The sequence below is a fragment of the Nematolebias whitei genome, chromosome 22, assembly GCF_014905685.2.
Source record: "Nematolebias whitei isolate Nwh7 chromosome 22, NemWhi1, whole genome shotgun sequence".
Taxonomy (NCBI): Eukaryota; Metazoa; Chordata; class Actinopteri; order Cyprinodontiformes; family Rivulidae; genus Nematolebias; species Nematolebias whitei.
The window spans coordinates 12,244,252-12,263,665 of record NC_056519.1 but is presented as its reverse complement, the minus strand read 5'-3'; the positions used below and the strand labels follow the sequence as shown (position 1 = coordinate 12,263,665).

The 19,414-nt window shown below is 41.4% G+C and overlaps 1 protein-coding gene across 1 annotated transcript; it reads left to right on the top strand.

The window, feature by feature from the left end:
- Positions 1-5,289: 5,289 nt before the first annotated feature.
- Positions 5,290-17,003, top strand: nrf1 (nuclear respiratory factor 1). Its single transcript, XM_037695974.1, has 12 exons — positions 5,290-5,368; positions 7,010-7,118; positions 7,431-7,575; positions 8,322-8,436; positions 8,566-8,692; positions 8,998-9,138; positions 11,373-11,531; positions 11,815-12,030; positions 12,113-12,211; positions 12,357-12,514; positions 13,900-14,021; positions 16,437-17,003. The coding sequence occupies exons 2-12, from the start codon at positions 7,050-7,052 to the stop codon at positions 16,595-16,597; spliced, it is 1,512 nt and encodes a 503-aa protein (XP_037551902.1). The 5' UTR covers positions 5,290-5,368; positions 7,010-7,049; the 3' UTR covers positions 16,598-17,003.
- The last annotated feature ends 2,411 nt before the right edge of the window (positions 17,004-19,414 follow it).

The following is a 19,414-nucleotide window of genomic DNA, read 5'->3' as shown; positions in this document are numbered from 1 at the left end:
ATGTGAACGAGAGACGTTATTTATCTTTGACCCATCAAATGAATGGAATCATTTATTTTCAGAATCAAAGTTTAACATCAAACATTTACATTAATTTGGCAAAATATGAAAATAATAACAGACAGTTTCACAGAAAATGAACTTCAAATCACTCGGCGGTGATTTGAGGACTTTGCTTAAGATATTTCTAAAATATCTGTACTGATTTATGAGAGAGAGGTGGGTTTTAGAGTGAAAGGAGATTATCTTACAGAGAACTGTGTGAGGGAAGTTTAATCTGTTTAACCAGAAATTGCACGCTCCGTCAGATCCTCAGCCCGTCCACGGTACACTTTAGTCGAAGAAGAAGCCTTTACCTGGTTTGACGATAGATCAGCTCAGTAAGCATCCTTCAGACTGTTTCCAGCACCTCCGTTAAGCACAGCTAAAAATCCTCGGAGAGTCGTGCGTGGTTAGCTCAAAACAGACTTATAATCCCAAACGTCCCTGGTTCTTCATAACTCCAAACTCTTCATAACCGGCTGCACTCTCAATCTGCTCATTCTGTTGGACTATCGGACCTGTTGTCAGCTCTCATTCCAACATCTCTCAGAACTCTCATTCTCTTGGAATTCTGGAATCCATAATTCTCTATTCCTTCTCTTCTTCATCTCCATACTATGAACTGAGAAGTTGCCACATTTTATTTGGGTCGACTTCCTGTTCAATTTAGAGCTTTCTGATTCGTGGAAGGACCAGAAAGAGGAGTGGATTTGTGACGTAAGATGTTATCATAAGTCAAGGATTGTTTACAACATACAGAAAAGATTATTGCAGCAACAGCAGACTTCGTGGAGTCTCACACTTTGTAATCTTTTCAAATAGTAAAACATGACATTTTTCTCGGTAAACATTTTAGTTGACCGAAAACCAACCTTTAACATACTTACGACAGCTTGCTCATTTCAGACAGAAAATCAAGAAAGGCATATTCAAATGATTTCTTCTCTGAATGAGGAACAAAAATCATTACTTACTGTTTATGTAAAAATAAAAATTAGTAGTTCTTTTCAACCTGTAAAGCATTGAGTGAACTAACACAATTTGATTATCAAAACATTTGTAAGACAGTAATGATTATAAAGAATTGTCTTTTCTGCTTGATTAATTCAAGAAAGAAAGTTCATCAGATGGTTCAGACTTATTCAGATCAATGAAAATAACAGTCTCTGTCCATCTGGTAGATTTGAGGTTATCTGGTTCACTACAATTGTCTCTAGGTGTGATGGACTTGCAACCTGTCCAAAGTGTCTCCTCCCTCTGGTCCAGTGATAGCTGGACATTGGCACCGCATCAGTGACCCCCGTGACTTGAATAGGAAGAAGCGGATAGAAGATAATGGATGGATGGATGGATGGATGGAAATTTAAATGTGATTTGCATTTTTATTGAAAATTTACAAAAGTTATGTTCCATTAGCGGAAAATCATTTTTAAAAAATTCAAAAATGTATAAGTGCTGTTTGTGAAAAAAAAACAAAAAAAAACACAAGTTAGAGAACAGTCAGGGAACTTAAAAGCAAAGACGTTAACTATGGCTGCAGAGTTTGCAATACTTCGCTCCTGGACACATTGTAAAAGTGAGAGAAACACTTTCTGTTGGTCTCAAGGAAAAACTTTTTTTTCAGCTTTGTGTCCAGTCTTTTAGATCTTATTTATTTCTGTCAGATGAAAGATTCAGCTTTTAAATCCACTTTTTGCTGCTTTATTACTTTTTTTAATCCACCTGCAGACATTTAAAATATTTTTCAAGTTTCAGGGTTCTTTATTTGTCATATGCACCACATGTGGTGCATGTGGTGGAACGAAATTGTGTACACAGGGTCCCAGTTACATCCAACAAAAGTATAAAATGTAAAAGAAAAACAGTAATAAGATCTAAGATATGAACTAAGAAAAACGTTAACTAAAAATACACTAAGCACGAGTAGTATAAAAACAATAGGCCGAACAGCAGCACGAACATGAGTCTGTTAGAGCAGATGAGTAGACTGCTTTTGCGCTTGAAATAGAAGGTAAATTTGGAACTATACTGTATAGCACTCATTAACTGAATGTATAATTTCAGTGTTATTTGGTCACTGATGATGACACCCTCCGTTTTGCTATGATCAGTGATCTTGGAAGTCCAGTGATTAAAATACAGTGACACCTGCAAACCACTGAACACCTCTTACCACGTCGCCGTGGATACAGCGAGGTCCTCGTCTTCTGTAAAGGGGACTTATAGGTGTAACAGTGTGAAAACAGCACGTTTGATTGCTTTCCCTCACTGAAACACTTATTCTTGTCCTCTGTCTGTCCGTCTTTCCCCATGTTTTTTCACGAAGGGTCTATTACGGTAATGATAAAATGGTGAAGGTGTAAGAATTGATCTCTTCTCTGCGCAAGAATTCTTTGGTCTATTTCCTGCAGCAGTTGAGCAGTTGAAGCCCAGAGTTTGGTGGTAAGCTGCCGACAGTCTGTACAGAACATCAGGCCGAGGGCGTGGATGTGTCAGCCTTCTGAGTCATCAGCACCTTGAACAGCGTGCTGACCTCAGATAGCAAAGTCTCAGAAGGCCAAACTTCTCTGAGTTATAGCTGAGGAACTTTCAGATGTGAGGAGACGTCACTCTACTATAACTTTAGAGGACTAAAAGCACAATTTATTACAATAATCTCCATCACCACTGAACTGCTCATTTTGTTTGTAAATGTTTTGCTAGAGACATCTTGTTTTCTAGACCTGCCCAAAGCACCACATGCCACTGAGTGATTTATTTTGAGATATTAATGTTGTGACTTTACCACAGATGGAGAAAGAGGAGGAGTCCAGGTCATCCTGTGGCAGCAGCTCACTTTCTGGGGATGGGGACACTTTGGGAACACAAATCAATCAATTAATCAATTGTAATCAATTTTGAGGGGCAAGGAGAGCCTGGCCTCAAGGCGTGGTTGTTGACCTCAGAGAAAACATCACGTGCAGACAAAAAGAACTACATAAGTTATAAAAGTTGCCAGACAGGATTTCTTACTGCAACGTGCACTGCAGGTCACGAACACGCCACATGCACAGATTCTGTGTATCACACTGTGGGATGACCTGTGCAATATTTTCCATGCCTTGAAAAGATCAGGCATGACTTTTAATTGACAGTATGCACCTTGGCTGGAGAGTCACATCCTGCAGAGACAGTGTGAGCGTTGCAAAGCATGCTGGGTAGGAATGATGTGTACAATGTTTCTGATTGTTTATGATGTTCCTGAGTGTGAAAATGGGTTTATCATGTTATTTTTCCTGTTCTGGTTAGGTTTGGCATTTATGTTAAAGTCACTGATATTGTTTGTAAACTGACACTATGAGTCAGAGACTGTTTGTGGCGGTGGTGGGGTGTTATTGCGCTGGTGTTTGCAGCTGTTTTTCTTTTCCATTTATTTTATGTTGTCATATTATTTTTTTGCTCTGTGATAGCGGAAATGTTCTTTTGCAGCATTTTTTTTTTTTTTTGTAGCAGTTGTTTTGGAGTTTGCACCATTCGTGTGTTTGCAGTGCACTTAGTTAATGACGCTGTGCGTTTACAGTATAATTTGGTGCAGACTTGAATTCACTGGATTCAATTTTATCATGAGCTAATTTCTGCAAAAGGTATTTAAAGTTAGCAAAAATGCCAATCTGCTACATAGAAAGTTAGCTCCACTATTAGCAGTAGTGATGGGATCAGCAGTTCTTTTGAGTGTACCGAATCCCTAGAATCAGTTCCTTTAATGATTCGTTGAAAAGATTTGTTTACCGAATCTTTTCACCGAATCAGTTCATGCAGTTTATTCGTGCAATAGATGTGTTTCACAGCACCAACTCGTACTACGTGAATGAATCACTCCTCAGGGACAGTTCTCTGTGTGTGCGCATGCGCAAATCAGCAGTTCGTTCATCGAAAGAATCAACCCTGCCCTCTCTGTAGGAAAGACTGAAATGAAAATTGTTGAGTTTATCAGTTAATGTATAAAAAGGCAGGAATATTAAAACAAGGCTGTATAGCAGCTGTAGCAGAAAGGCAATTAAATTGTGTCTAGACAACACTTTTTCTTCTTGACTCCATCATCTTCACTCAGTGTCTCACACTCAGCCACCCCCACGCTGCTGCTGCAGCTTGCCCTGCTGTGAGTCTTCCCCTGCCTCGTCTCCTTTCGTTCCTTTTTGCAAACTGTCTGTTAAGATAATGGAGATGGGGCGTGTGTGCATTTATTTTCATGTGACTCAACATTAACAGTACAAGACATTAGTCACATTCACTCAGGCGTCACCAACAGTCCCTCCCTGCCTGCACGGCACAGGCCGCTGTGTCGTTCATATTCACGTCACGAGCAGAACGTAGAAGTTCCTGACCAGCACGCTCGCGCTGAGCTCAAATGAACTGAGAAAACGTTTGTTAACTCAAAAAGATTCATTCACTGGAATGAATCATTAGTGAATGACAAACAAAGTTCAGTCAGGTCCTCTGGATGATTTCCTTTTTGTTGAGACGTTTCGTCCTTCATCCAAAGGACTTCATCAGTCCGAGGAGCCACAAACAAACTTAGTTCCACAAGCAGCACAATCTCATAGTGGGCCAACCAGTTTGCTGGTGATCAGATGGTTTCTGGGGGTCGCCCTCTCCCCCGTTGTCGACTCCTCTGAGGCAGCCATAACCAAAGTGGTTCAAAACATCAAAGTTCATGCTCAATAATCCAGGGGGAAAAAATCCAACAATGTTCAATCAGGTCATCTGGATGGTTTCTTTTTCTTTTTCATCAATCTAAGGAGCCACAAACAAACTGTCCCACAAGCAGCACAATCCCATAGTGGACCAACCTGTTTGCTGGTAATAAGATGGTTTCTGGCTGAGGCAACCACAGCCAAAGTGGTTCAAAACAATCAAAGCTCATGCTCACTAATAACACTAGTGCTCATTTTATTGACGCTCAAGTGTTCTCAAAATGTAAATGTGAGCAAACAAGTATTTTATTAGAAAACTTGTACGCATTTCATCGGTGTGAAATGTTTATTTCAACCATTCCGCTCGCGGTCATTTCTGGTTTAACTCCTTTTAATAGTTTATCAACTTCCTCAAATATTTCTGAAATGCATTATACTTATTGGCGTTGTTGGTTTTAATTTAAACACAATTTGAATGTAGTGTGCGCAACACGGTTAAAATGTATGTAGTAGAAACACAGGAGGGCGCCCGTGAAGGCATCACCAGCTCCCTGTTGTGCTGCTCGTTGTTTGCTGCTGGCTCCCCCTCTGCCTTCAGTCCCAGTCCGTCCCCGCTGTACAGCGCAGGCCCGAAGTAGCGCAGCCGCTCTGAGGTTAGTGCCCTACCGCGCAATCTCCATCTATTTCAGCCCCGGCGCAGCCGCATCATCGAACCCGGCAGCGTTCGAGTGAAGGATGCCGATTGTTTAGATGTTCGCTGGACTTTTGCTATTCAGCGTTTAAAACTATTTTGTGTCGATTCGTGTTGTTGGCGCGTATCGAGAAATGAGCTCTGAGAGGGGAAAGAGATGCAGGCCGCTAGGCCTATCTTAACATTCTGTTTCGTTTGATATTGCGCGGGTTTTATGCTAGCTGTCGTGTTTCTGTGGTTTATCTTAACACAGCGCGCACGGGAATTATCGGTGTCCCTGTACAGAGCTTTAAAAACAAACAATGCTTTTACTGATCGGAGTTGTGCTTTTAGATAACCCACAGTTTTAAAATGATTAGCTTAAAGCTAATTAGCCGAATGTAGGACGTTGTTAGCTTAGCTGTTAAAAGTGGCTAACACAACTCCACAACAATGCTGCTGCGCGTGAGCAGCATCTTATCCCTTACACGGTTCTGTGAGTTATACCTCGTTGCCGACAATGCAAATAATTAAACGTGTATATATTTGTCTCGCTGTGCATGCTTTTCAAGCGTTTACTGTACCTACTGGAAATTAAGGGCACACACAAAAATGTGCATTAATCCATAACTTACCAACTTCCTTAGTTGTATTTTACGTCAGAAAACTATTGTGAACGCTACCTGCTCTCATGCATTTTCATAAATGAGCTCATATTGTGTTAAGGTGTCCTCAATAAACCAATTTTATTTACTTTTTGTGTTGCAGTTGCCACATTGTAAATAAAAGATAGTGTTAAATGATGCATGGGTTTGAAGTGTTTCATTAAATGTCATGTTTTTCTTTTTTTGTATATTCAGACTGTAATAACCTAAGTCTCACACACAGTGTTCCCTGCTATTAAGGCACAAAAACTGTTCATGTGTAAATATAGTTTATATTTGATTATCAGATATGTACTGGCATGTGGACTGCATAATAATTAATGTGTAATGTGACAGTAGATGAGCTTTCCAGAAAGCTTATCTACTGCTTTATTTAATATTTATATTTAATATGAAGTCACAATCTGAAGTCGTTTTTGACGCAAAACAATTGCAAAGATTTTGTTTGACTCCTTGCATTGGCAACCCCTGCAGAAGTGTGCAGCGGAAAGCAAAACAAAAATCTGATCAGTTTTATTTATATCAGCTGCCCCAGACTCAACAGGAGGAGTGTGGTTTGGGTGAATTTGTCCAGGAGCAGGTTCGATTGACTGGAACTAATGGAATGCTACTTTGGTTAATATCAGAGTTTGAGCTGCCAATTTGCCTTACAGGAAACTTAAACAAATGTATACATTTTGAATAAATTGTTTCTTGAACAAATCACATCTGCAAGATTAACTGCAGCATCATTAACCTGTTAATACATGCACTATTTTCAGCTGTTTTAAAGTAAATAATAGTTTACTAACATATTGGAAACCTGGTATAGAGAGTGGCAACAGCTGTATATACTGGGAAACATGCACTTTGTATGCATCCATTAAACTGCAATGTTTCAATTTGTTTTCAGAACTTTATTATAGATAAGTATAATCAATGTCATGGACTTCATCCTGCATCTTTTATCCTTTCCGTAGTAGTTATTTTGTGGACTGAGCTGTGTAGACCAGGTGGCTGATGATGGAGGACCACATCGTGAACCAGACAGAGCACATGACCACCATCGAAGCCAGCGCCGTCAGCCAGGTCGAGCTGCTGCACATATGTGCATCATAATTACGCTTCTTAAAATGACAAATGTATTTAAGCGTTATTAATTCATAGCAACAGATATAAAATAAGATTCATATCATGACTCAGATACTTAATACTTATCATGTACTAAGAATGGTACTGATGCTGCTCTCCCAGCAAACTGCCGCACTTTGGACTGTTTCCATCTTTTGTACTTTTTTTTTTTTTTTTTACACTTTTTACATTTGTTACAAACATTGGCTTTATGTTGATATTTTATTTAGTAAACTAGAAATATTTACCCGATTCCTTCATTATGATTAGGTACATGTGGCAACCTATACAGAATCATCTATGATGAGTGCTGAAGAGGACTCAACATCCTCACCAGATGATGACCCTTATGATGACACAGACATCCTCAATTCAGCTGGTACTGATGAGGTCACTGCTCACCTTGCAGCTGCAGGTGAGTCGAAAAGTTATTATTGTATACTTTAGTTGCTGGTGCTTATATTTGGTTGGTTATATTTAATGTAATACTCATACTTGAACAGCAGGGGGTGCTAATGTTATTTATATTAGGGCAGTGCAGAACAATTACTGTATACTATGTTACCTTTAGACTTTTTCCTCCTTCATCCATCCATCCATTATCTTTTGCCCACTTCTTAATTTTTTGGTCATGGGGGGGGGGGTGTCACTGCCCCATGTCCAGCAATCTCTGCGAGAGGCCCTGGACAGGTCCAAATCCATCACAGGACCACATTGAGACAAACAACCATTCACACTCTCACATCTAGTGACAATTTAGTGTTACCAATCAGCCTAACATGCATGTTTTTGGTCTGTGGGAAAAAAACGGGGTACCCGAAGAAAACCCACGCAGCACGGAGAGAACATGCCAACTCCACCCAGAATGGCCCCCCGGCCCAGGTTCATTCCATTGACCTTCTCGTTGAGAGGCAGCAGCTCTACTCTATCAACTGTGCCGCCCTTCTATTTTCTTTCCTCTTTTTTCAAACTTAAAAGTATGATAGTGCAAACATGGATTTTGTTAAAAGTTATAAACGTATGCATCTTATTAAATTATATTACCAGCAGAATTGGTTTGAAAGGAGCAAACTGACACTAAACCACAAAATATACAATTATATGTTTTCTTATTAGTTTCTTTTGCTTGTAGTCAAACTTGCTCTTTTGTTTCCCTCTCAGGGCCAGTAGGCATGGCTGCAGCTGCTGCCGTGGCAACCGGGAAGAAAAGAAAAAGGCCTCACATCTTTGAATCCAATCCCTCAATCCGCAAGAGGCAGCAGACCCGTTTGCTCAGGTGAGTTCTTTACAGAACGTCTCCACTGTGTCTTATTTCCCAGCAGGTAAGTTGTACTTTAACCACCTGAGACTACCATTGTTTGGCTTTTAAATGAACTTACCGTTAAATGGTGGTTTGTGGTTGCAGGAAACTGCGTGCTACACTGGATGAGTACACCACCAGAGTGGGCCAACAGGCCATAGTGCTGTGTGTCTCCCCCTCTAAACCGAACCCTGTGTTTAAGGTGTTTGGTGCTGCTCCATTAGAGAATGTGGTGAGTGTTTGATTTACTTCAAGTATATTGTACATATTTGTAAGCTTGCTCTTCAAAGTATTTTCCTGATCCTAAATCAGATCTGATACCTCAAAAGTGCTTTTATTAAATAAGTGGGAATAACGGTATTGGAACAACTGTGAAAAAGACAACAAACCATGAATTTGTTGGTCATACAAAAGTATTTTTTATGTGTATATTACAATTTTTTTTTTTTTTTTTTTTTTTTTTTTTTGTGATTTGGCCTTCTCAAATTCCTGTTGACTGAATAACTGAGCCTCTGCTGATTTCCTCCTGGCGACTAGGTAAGAAAGTATAAGAACATGATGTTAGAGGACCTGGAGAATGCCCTGGCGGAGCACGCCCCTGCTGGTGGAGAGCTGGCCTCAGAGCTGCCCCCGCTCACCATCGATGGCATCCCCGTCTCGGTGGATAAAATGACCCAGGTGAGGCTTCCTCCCACTCAACAGTGAATAATGCATTTTTAGCATTAAATGGTTCTTTTGTGGGGGCAGCACGGTGGCGCAACTGGTAGAGCTGCTGCCTCTCAGCGAGCAGGTCCTTGGTTCAAACCCCGGTCCAGGGGCCTTTCTGGGTGGAGTTTGCATGTTCTCTCCGTGCATGCGTGGGTTTTCTCCGGGTACTCCGGTTTCCTCCCACAGTCCAAAAACATGCATGTTAGGCTGATTGGTAACTCTAAATTGTCCCTAGGTGTGAGTGAGAGAGTGAATGGTTGTTTGTCTCGTTTGTCTCTGTGTGGCCCTGTGATGGACTTGCGACCCGTCCAGGGTGTACCCCGCCCCTCGCACAGTGATTGCTGGACATGGGCACCAGCGACCCCCGTGACCCAAAATGGAATAAGCGGGTAAAGAAAATGGATGGATGGATGGTTCTTTTGTGGTTATGGCAACATTTTAAACCTAAGTTGATGCTACCAGTAGGGGGTAGTAGTTGCCACAAAACAGTACAGTAGTGATTAAAAATATTTAATATGTAGCATGAACAAGAAAAAGCTTGGCTATTTCTTTATCAGTGTCAGCTGTTTACCTCTAATGATATCGTTTTGTATATCAATGCTTTTATTTTAAGGAATGCCAAGTTTAATTCCAGTCATACACAGGTTGTGTCAGCACTTGGAAAACAAACTAAATCTCCTCTCTGCCAGAGAGCTAGTGGGAGTGCAGAGTCTGCTGCATTTGGAAAGCCTTTCGCCGCAGCATTAGCACCACTGGCTGCCTGAGTCCTCTTCACCCAAGGGAAGCTGGCTTGTTTACTCTACCGTCCCCGTGCTGCTGACGCACTCTGCGGATCATCATCAGAGTAGCCGGCATGAGCGCGGCCCTCAGAGATGGCCCGCAGCCCAGGGAGCGCAGCAGCCAATCCTGGGTCAGATAGATCCTCAGAGACCGGGTGTTAGTCGGTGCTTGTTTTTCTGGAGGACGGAAGATGAAATTATCTCGAGTAACCAGAAGCAGGTGAAGCAGCGAGGGTGTTTTTAACAGATTGGTAAACTTGGGAAGTGGATTTTCATGAAATTGAGCTAATTCAAACGTGATTCATATCAGAAAAGAGTTAACTTTGTCTATAAGTTCGTCTGCAGTGGGTTTGAAACACAAAGATACATGGAGCATCTGTAGCAGGTGATCCCTGGTCTAGCCTGAGCCCTTAATTACCACCTACCTTTGTTAAGTTCAGAGACCCAGTAACATAAAACTAAATGCTGATTGGACCACTGCTTTGAGGATTAAGATTGGGGGTGGGGTGGTCGGCATGAAGGCAACATGCCACTTAACTAACTAGCCACTTTAATTAAGCCATCTGGTCCTGCATGCAAACATCCGCATCGCCCACAGGTGGAAATGCAGGAATCCTTTTGCTACTAAGTCCTTGTCCCGAGCTAATCCAAGCCGCCATTCCTCTGTTTACCAAAGTGGAGATGTATTACTACAGCCACCAGATGCGGTGTCTACCCTCCATTTTGTAGCATAATCCATTTTGTCATATCTCATCATTATTTGATGCACTGAGAAACTATCTATAGGTGGCCTGTGATTGTGAGTTAGAAAAGAGGGGTCTAATGGAGAGGAGGAAGGGATTTATTTCTCCTGGAACCAAATTTAGCCTGTGATGTCAAAGTAGGCAGACGCTGCAGAGCCTCACTGTGCAATATAATCCCCCCTGGTGATGCGTGCATATTACCAGGACACTGAGGACATTGGCACTAAACCACCACTGCAGCATGGCTGTGATTGCATGTTTCTGCCTGTTGGAAGTGTTGATGCTAAAGTGTGTAAAATAAGCAGATTTCAGAAGGATGATAACAATAATTGATGTCTATTATAATGCAAAATGGCCTCTTCAAATGCTTGTAACACTGTTAATGCCCGTGACAAATGTACTAGAGCCTATGCTGGGACGGGCTGACTGCCAGACTCGTGTTAGGTTCTCGTGGTGTCCGTCTGACTCATCAGACTGGAGCCACGGCCAAAGATCAGTCCCATAATAAACACACCTTTTTAGAAGCCCCTGTTTCTATTTGCAGGCCTTACCCATCTCAGCAGGTGCACAATTAATATGTGTCTGCTGCTTCTGGCTCAAGAGTGTGTTTGCTCACGCGTCAGCCTTTGTATGAGAAACTTTGGTTGGTTAATGGCTCGTTTGTTGTTGTTGCTGTTTTTAGGCTCAGCTGCGAGCGTTCATCCCAGAAATGCTGAAGTACTCCACGGGCAGAGGGAAGCCTGGCTGGGGCAAAGAGAGCTGCAAGCCAGTGTGGTGGCCCGAGGACATCCCCTGGGCCAACGTTCGCAGCGATGTCCGCACCGAGGATCAGAAACAGAGAGTAAGACAATTACTACCAAAAGATTTTTGAAAGGAATTCCTGCAAAGACATACTGATACTTAACTATGCACATTCAGTCTGGTTCACAAAGTAAGTTTGCTCCTTATAAGCATCAAATATTTATTAATTGCCATTAAGGACCAGCAGAATTGTAATTGCAATTATTTATTTTTATACATTTTGATGTTTGCCCATCCAGATGTGGTGTAAAGAAAGAAAATGAGAACCTCACAACTTTTCCATACCAGTCTTCAGCATCTCTACATTATCTGTGCTTCCTCAGGTATCTTGGACGCAGGCACTGAGGACAATAGTGAAGAACTGCTACAAGCAGCACGGCCGCGAGGACTTGTTGTATGCTTTTGAGGACCAGCAAATAATTCCAGCAACTGCAACCCAGCACCACCTGACCACTGCGCAGAGTATAGCTCACCTTGTGCCCTCACAGACCGTCGTTCAGACCGTCAGCAATCCTGATGGAACGGTCTCGCTTATCCAGGTGCATTGAGGTTACTGTGTATTTGAATAGTGGCAAACTATTTCAAAGTTCATTATAATCAGTTTCTGCATTTCTGTCTCAGGTTGGGACAGGACACACAGTTGCAACATTAGCAGACGCTTCAGAGCTGCCTGGTGTGACTGTGGCACAGGTTAACTACTCAACTGTGACTGATGGGGAGGTAATAGCTACATGCTTACAAATACACATATACTACACTTAAAACCAGACCAAAATAGGTGGATTTGATGGGGAAACACATTTCAGTTGATCATAAATCCAATTTGAAGAGTATTTTATGTTTTTCCTTATGTCTCCCTCTCTAGGTGGAACAGAACTGGGCCACCCTTCAGGGTGGAGAGATGACAATCCAAACAACGCAAGCGTCAGAGGCGACGCAGGCCGTAGCATCACTAGCTGAAGCTGCCGTTGCTGCCAGTCATGAGCTCCAGCCTGGAGCCACGGTCACTATGGCTCTCAACAGGTGAGGTCAACTCAAGTTGGCTTTTATCATCTTTATACCAAGGATTGTTTTATTTCATATTTGCAAATTAATAACAGTCAGTTGGATGCATCATGATATTTTTTTTTTTTTACATTTGTTCTGATATTTGAATAATGAAACTAGCATTCCTTGGAGGAATGCATGTTAATTACCATCTTGCATTCTGAAGGTTCAAACAAACAAAAAACACTCTGGCTCAATGGACTTGTGGTCATTCATGCGCTTGTTAAGATCAAATGGCTACCGACTGGTAAACTGTTGTAAATGTATGACCAATGATTAGTTCCTGAGACTTTCACTAAAACTGTCCAATGACTCAAGAAATGTTCTTGTAATAGACAGACAGGCAAATGGACACGTTAAATTACATGATAACCCATTTTTAATGGCAGCAGGTGTCACAAAGGGCAGCAGTCCTGGCAGGTCATTGGATGCTGAGTCAACTACTTTAATCACTGTTCAGCAGCTAATTCATTAGCAGACGCACTTTAGATCTCAAAGATGTACAACTAGTGTACTGTTTGTTTGCTGCTCTACTGTTATTGATTTATTTTAGATTGATAGATCCATCAAAATTAAAATAATAATTCAGGTTAATTATCATTATCCTTTTTTGTTAACTTTATTTGGTTACTTTTGGGGCTGTAATGGTTTTCAGCTAGCTAACTTCATCAGTCAGACTCATCGGTACTCTTGAGATGTTTGCTCGTTTTTCACTGCTGTGCTGTCACGGCAATCGTTTCAGATGTGCATGGGCGTGTCCCATCGGGGCTTGTTACCTGTGCCCCCCTGAGCATTGCTTCCTCTTCTCCCCTCGCCTCCCCCTGCTGCTGTTTTCTTCTGCTGAGCTGCCCTTCTCTGCTGCTTCTGGAACAGTTTGTCCATTTTCCAGCTCCGGAGGGGAGCGGAGCGTCCTTCTGTATTCTTTCCTGCTGCACCTTTATCATTCTGTGTCTGCAAAGTTTTATCAACACTCGCAACCCTTTATGTCCACCTGTATATGAGCTGTGAATACTTCCATGCGTTCATAACGAAGCTGCAGTGGTAATAAGCTTATGATAATTCCACTGGGTAGATCTGGTTAATAAAACTGCTTTGTTAGACTTGTAGCACCTGGCCTTTGGGGAGATGTGACAGATTCTCTGTAAGTCCAGACAAGAAAAGCCTCTTACAGCTCATACACTCCCACCTCTTCACCTCACATCTCTCTAATAACCCCTGCCTTTACGAGCAGACTGCTTATGTGTGAGAGCTTTGAGGCTTTGTACCTGAAGATCGTATCTGAAGGCTTAAAATCTCCATCTATCTCCTGTTTGTGTAATGGAGGGGGAGAACATGCTCACGTATTTTGTTTTGCGTTGCAGTGAGGCAGCAGCCCACGCTGTAGCGACGTTGGCCGAGGCTACTCTTCAAGGAGGGGGGCAGATTGTCCTGGCAGAGACGGCAGCTGCTGTCGGGGCTCTTGCAGGGGTTCAAGATGCCACAGGTATCTCTTCACTCCACAGCTGTGGAAACACAACACGCATGCAAATACACACAACATTCCTCACATCAACTTTTATGAGGCTGGTGAGGCTTGAAAGGTCATAAATCATTTTTCATCTAAATTCCACAGCTTGCTTTTTGTCCGTATATTTTCTAATTATTACTTTTTCACCCATCGTTGATATTTCTGATTAGCTTTACCAAGTGTAAGCTTCCCACCAGTCATGTTGCAGTGTTACTGCAACCCCCCTTCTAATCTGCTCTGTGCTGATTTGACAGATGGTGTGTTTTTGTCTGTGTGCACTTTGAAGCCTTGCTTTTAATAATATATTTGTATAAGGCTGCCTCTTATGTTTGTTAGTCAGCATTAAAAAGCTCAGTGAGTATCCTCATATTCCTTCCACATAGGAAATACACAAACCTAAAGCATTATCCTAATCAGTTGGGGTGTTTCTGACAGTTACCATATTTTCCACCGTACGTGTCGCACCGCCCTATTTCAGTCCAAATATGTCTAATAAAGTGGAAAAATCCATACATGTGTTGCATTGCCGTATACATTACATCTATTATGCGTCACCGCTGACAACCCGGAAATGTGGGCCGGTGTTGTGCCAAAAATCGATGGACTGCCAAATGGCGGCCGCGGGAGCATGCACAGGAGGACTTTAACAAGAATTTAATAAGATTAACACTTAAAAACAATTATTTGTTTGCTCAAAATCATAGTAAAGATATATCTCAGTTTAACTTTTACTTAATAAATGCACTTTGACGGTCAAATCAGCTGCATTTTGCCGGGGCGACGCTGAAATGAAGCTGATTCAGTTGCTCCAGGCAGACGATGGTGGCAGTCTATGGCAAGCCCATTGTGTCATTAATAGTCACTTTTACCTATTACATGATACAACGGCATGCCTTACTGTTTAACTGCCATCTAGTGGCTAGAAATGGTAGTGTTCAATATTTTCAGTCAGAATGAATAAAAACGTCATCTCTCAGCCAAAAATTTGTTTATAAATATGGGGGGGGGGGAATCCATCAATATGTCACTTTGGCCTATAAATCGCAGGGCATGCAAATTATGCAAAAAAACGTGACTTATACAGCAAAAAATATGGTAAATTGGTCACTAATACACACAAAACACATCCTGTCAAAATGGCCTTTAGTTGTAGCATTGATGAGTACCATATTAACAAATGCTAGTTTAGAGACATAAACAGGTTCCTCAGGGTTCCTTCTAAATAGATTGAGTCATTTTTTTTATTACAGCATACTATTTGTACACATATTACTAATCCTCACTTAAATATTTGTCCTGTTCAAAATCTGCTGTGAAACTTAGTAAATATAGAGCCAAAACTTAAATCCATCAGTGTTTGTCTGTAGAAGCATCGGGAAGAATGAGAACTTCACTTTCACAGGGAAGCCAGCCGTTCCCTGATCTATTGGCCTCGGCTAATCACAGGCTGTACAGAAGTGAAGAGAACCATTTGAAGTGCACTGGCCCTGACGCAGGGCTGATTGGCTTGTGTTGAGAACCTTCACAGACAAAAAAACACACACAGCAACACACATACACAAATACAGCTACTCTGCCTTAATGTCAAAGCGAAACTGTTTGTTTGAGTGGTCTGTTGAGGCACTTCAGTACCAGTCCACGAGCTCCAGAAGCCCTTCTCTGCAATCACTTCACAAGCATCAGCACACATTAACATTGTCATAAATCACAAGCTTTGTGTTTTGGAGGGGTGGGCTCAGTAGGAAACTACAAAAGGGACAAAAAATATTTAGCAACAGGAGCAAATGTTCTCAAGCAGAACTGCAGAAATCTTGGATTTGGAAGGATTGTGTACTTGATGCGTTAACCGTACAGCTATCTCCTACACTGACGTTCTTGCCTGCCTGTGGCACAATGACAGCTTGCAGGGTGGGGCAGTGGCCCACATGACTGCAGCCGTAATCCCTACAGGAACACAAGCACAGCTGGGAATGGGGGGAAGCGAGCTGAGGACATCCAATCGAAACATTGTTCAGAAAAGCCTTTCCTGTAATATGGACTGTCATAGACAACTACCGTATTTTTTGGACTATAAGGCGCACTTAGAACCCTTTAATTTTCTCAAAAATTGACAGTGAGCCTTATAATCAGGTGCGCCTTACGTTTTAATCCTGGTTGTGCTTACTGACCTCGAACCGATTTTATGTGGTTGTTGTGAATGAATCGAATAAAATTTGACTCATCTGTTTTGTTTCACTTAATGCGCCTTATAGTCTGAAAAATATGGTACCTCTAGACTTGATGGCCTCCTAATAACCATCTAAATCACAGTTACAGGGAAAATAAATAAAACCAGAGGGACATGGTTAAAAGTTGAGAGGATGAAGCTCATGCTGTGTGTCTTCTCCTTAGGTTTGGTCCAGATCCCAGTCAGCATGTACCAGACTGTAGTGACCAGCCTCGCCCAGGGCAACCGTCCGGTTCAGGTCGCAATGGCGCCTGTCGCCACACGCATAGATAACACTGTCACACTGGACGGCCAGGCGGTGGAGGTTGTGACCTTGGAGCAGTGACACTATGGACCTTGGAAGGAGTGGAACGCACTGAACAGCCACCTTGGAGATTTGTTTTCTCCTCTTTTCCAAGACAACACATTGTGTACAATGTTGGATATATTTTTAAACGTATACATCTGCAGGGGGAAATACGTGATTGATAATGCATTGTGTTTACTATGTAAAGATATTGCTTTTGTTGGTGTTTCTTTTTTTTTTTGTCTTTGGTTATTTTCATATTTTTTAACTGTGATGTTGAGTGTGTAGTATTTATTTCCTTACAAGTAACCCAAGATGAACCAAAAAGCCTGGGAGTAAAGCCACCTCTGCACCACTCAGACTGTCAATGTTTTGGATTTTTGGTGTAATCACTGCTGGACTATTCAGTTTTTAGTATAGACTTAAATTGGTACTGTAGTCAGAAACCTCCCTTTTTTCACATTCCCCATTCTGAAAGTCTTATCCACCTGTCTTTCTGTAAAAGACATCATATCTGCTGCATACACTCCCATGAACATTTCTCACATTAGATGAGGAAATTTAGCACTGAAGTATTGTCCTGTCATGCCTTTCCCTTTTACTATAGCCCACAGACATGCCAAAATGTGCAGAGACTCAGGATATCCATCAGTGTTTACTGCTGCGATCGCTGAATAGACCTCGTACCAAACTTGTTTATTTATAGTGCATGGAAATCAGTGGCACCCATTAGTGTGTTATTTTTAAAATGAACTTCTTTCTGTAGCTGTCTTTAGTCTAAATATTCATCACTTCATACAACACAGGAAGTTGCACTTGGAGGAGAGCTGCAATGTTTATGACGCAGAGGAGCATTTTAAGCTAAATGAATGCTTGTCAAAAAAGTGTTGGATGTGGCTATAACAAAAGGTTTAACACTTGCCAAACTTGTCTTTGAAAAATAAAGTCCAGAAAAATGGTTGCTGTTAATTATTCAGGTAGTTACTTTGTGTTTTTAGGAAACTGCCTTGGCATATCTACAACTCCTGAAACATTTCTTTAAAACAATTCTTTAGCAAAACCACTTTTACATTTTGTAGACAAATGTCCTGAACTTTTTGTTTATAATCGCAGTTCATTTACCGGTAACTGTGGTTCCCAACCCTGGTCCCTGAGGAACACCATCCTGCATGTTTCAGTCGTTTCCTGCTCCAGCACACCTGATTCAGTGATTCAGTTACTTCCAAGTTCTGCAGAAGTCTGTTAATCACCCATTCATTCAAATCAGGTGTGTCAAAGCAGGGAAACAAAACATGCAGGATGGTGTTCCTCAAGGACCACTGTTGGGACCACTGATTTAACTAAAGGCTTGTGACCATGATACAGCAAAATGGGCCCCAACCATTAAACATCCACCACACTAGACAAATCGGATAAACTTATGGTGGAATGTAATGTTTCTAACCTTATGGACAGTTACTCCATTTGTTTAAGTTTTTGTAACTATTATAAATGAATGGCATGACTGAATGTCAACTTTTTTTACGTTTCACCATTTTTTGAAGCTTGACAACCTTTTTTCTTTTCTCTTTTGTACCAAAGCTGAATTTCTCCACATTTGTAGCCATGGCAGTACACTTGCCACAAAACCTGATAACCTCTTGCACTCCTCTCCTCCCCCACCTTTCCTGCAGCGACAGACAGGGCCTGGATTACATCATAAGCTGCCTGAACCTCCTCTACTTTAAAGCCTGGGATTTGCTGGCAGGGCCCTTCTGTTGCAGAGCAGAACAGAGAGAGAGAGAAGTGTTCAGGCCTTAATCTATCAGGCGTCATATAGTGTGTATCCTGCTCTTCCTCCAGATTAAAGCTGGAGCAGGCTCCATTCAGACAGATGAAAGATTCCCTTTTTTAATATTCTCCTCTACCACTTTAGACTGGAACCCTGGGTGAGCCCAAACTTGTGATTGTATTCATGTGTGCACCTGTGATGTTTGAGTTTCTAGCTGCAGCTCACATGCAAATTAACTAGATTACAGGCCTTATTAGCATGCTTTCTTGAAAAAAACATTTCTCTACACCATCCATTTACTCATTTTAAGGTTCGTTTAAACCTTTAAAATGATTGTAGCTAAAATCTATTAGGTTAATACCAATGAAATGTAATTCTTTCTCTACATATATGCATACATGGTTTTACTTATCCCAAATTTACCTTAGGTTTTTGTCATGCTAAAATATAAGGGATACTTGTACTTCAGCTCGAATCCAAAAAAAAAGTATCCCAACACCGCCACCAAACTGACATGGCAAAAAGACAAAGAAGACACAAATGAGACTCCTTTTTTTAAACAATTTATTGCAAAGAACATTTGAGGGATGAAACAATTCCAAGAGGCAAAATTTGTCTAACCTACTTGATAAGATTGTCAGGAAGTCATAACAAGATCACCAGTCTCTTCATACGTATGTTGAAGACTGCATCACTTAAACTTACAGTGGTTCCTAACCCTGGTCCTCGAGGAACACCATCCTGCATGTTCTAGTTGTTTCCCTGCTCCAACACACCTGATTCAGTGATTTAATTACTTCCTCGTGTTCTGCAGAAGCCTGTAAATCACCCATTTATTATAGTCAGGTGTGTCGGAGCAAAGAAAAAACTTAAGCATGCAGGATGGTGTTCCTCAAGGACCAGGGTCGGGAACCCTTGACTTTAAGGCTGACCTGCGTTATATCACAGTGAGCAGACATGACAATTTTGTTGCCTCCTAATGAGGGCATCTCAGAAGACCCAACAGTCTGAAAATATTCCATTTAGTCTAAATAGATTGGTATGAATATTGAATAGTGTCAGTTTTATGATTTCTATACAGTCAT

Bases quoted from the DNA above. Each gene is read 5' to 3' on its own strand.
- nrf1 (XM_037695974.1), top strand. From the start codon at position 7,050: ATGATGGAGGACCACATCGTGAACCAGACAGAGCACATGACCACCATC. The intron at 8,437-8,565 runs GTGAGTTCTTTA...TTGTGGTTGCAG, and splicing joins CAGCAGACCCGTTTGCTCAG to GAAACTGCGTGCTACACTGG. The intron at 12,515-13,899 runs GTGAGGTCAACT...TTTGCGTTGCAG, and splicing joins GTCACTATGGCTCTCAACAG to TGAGGCAGCAGCCCACGCTG.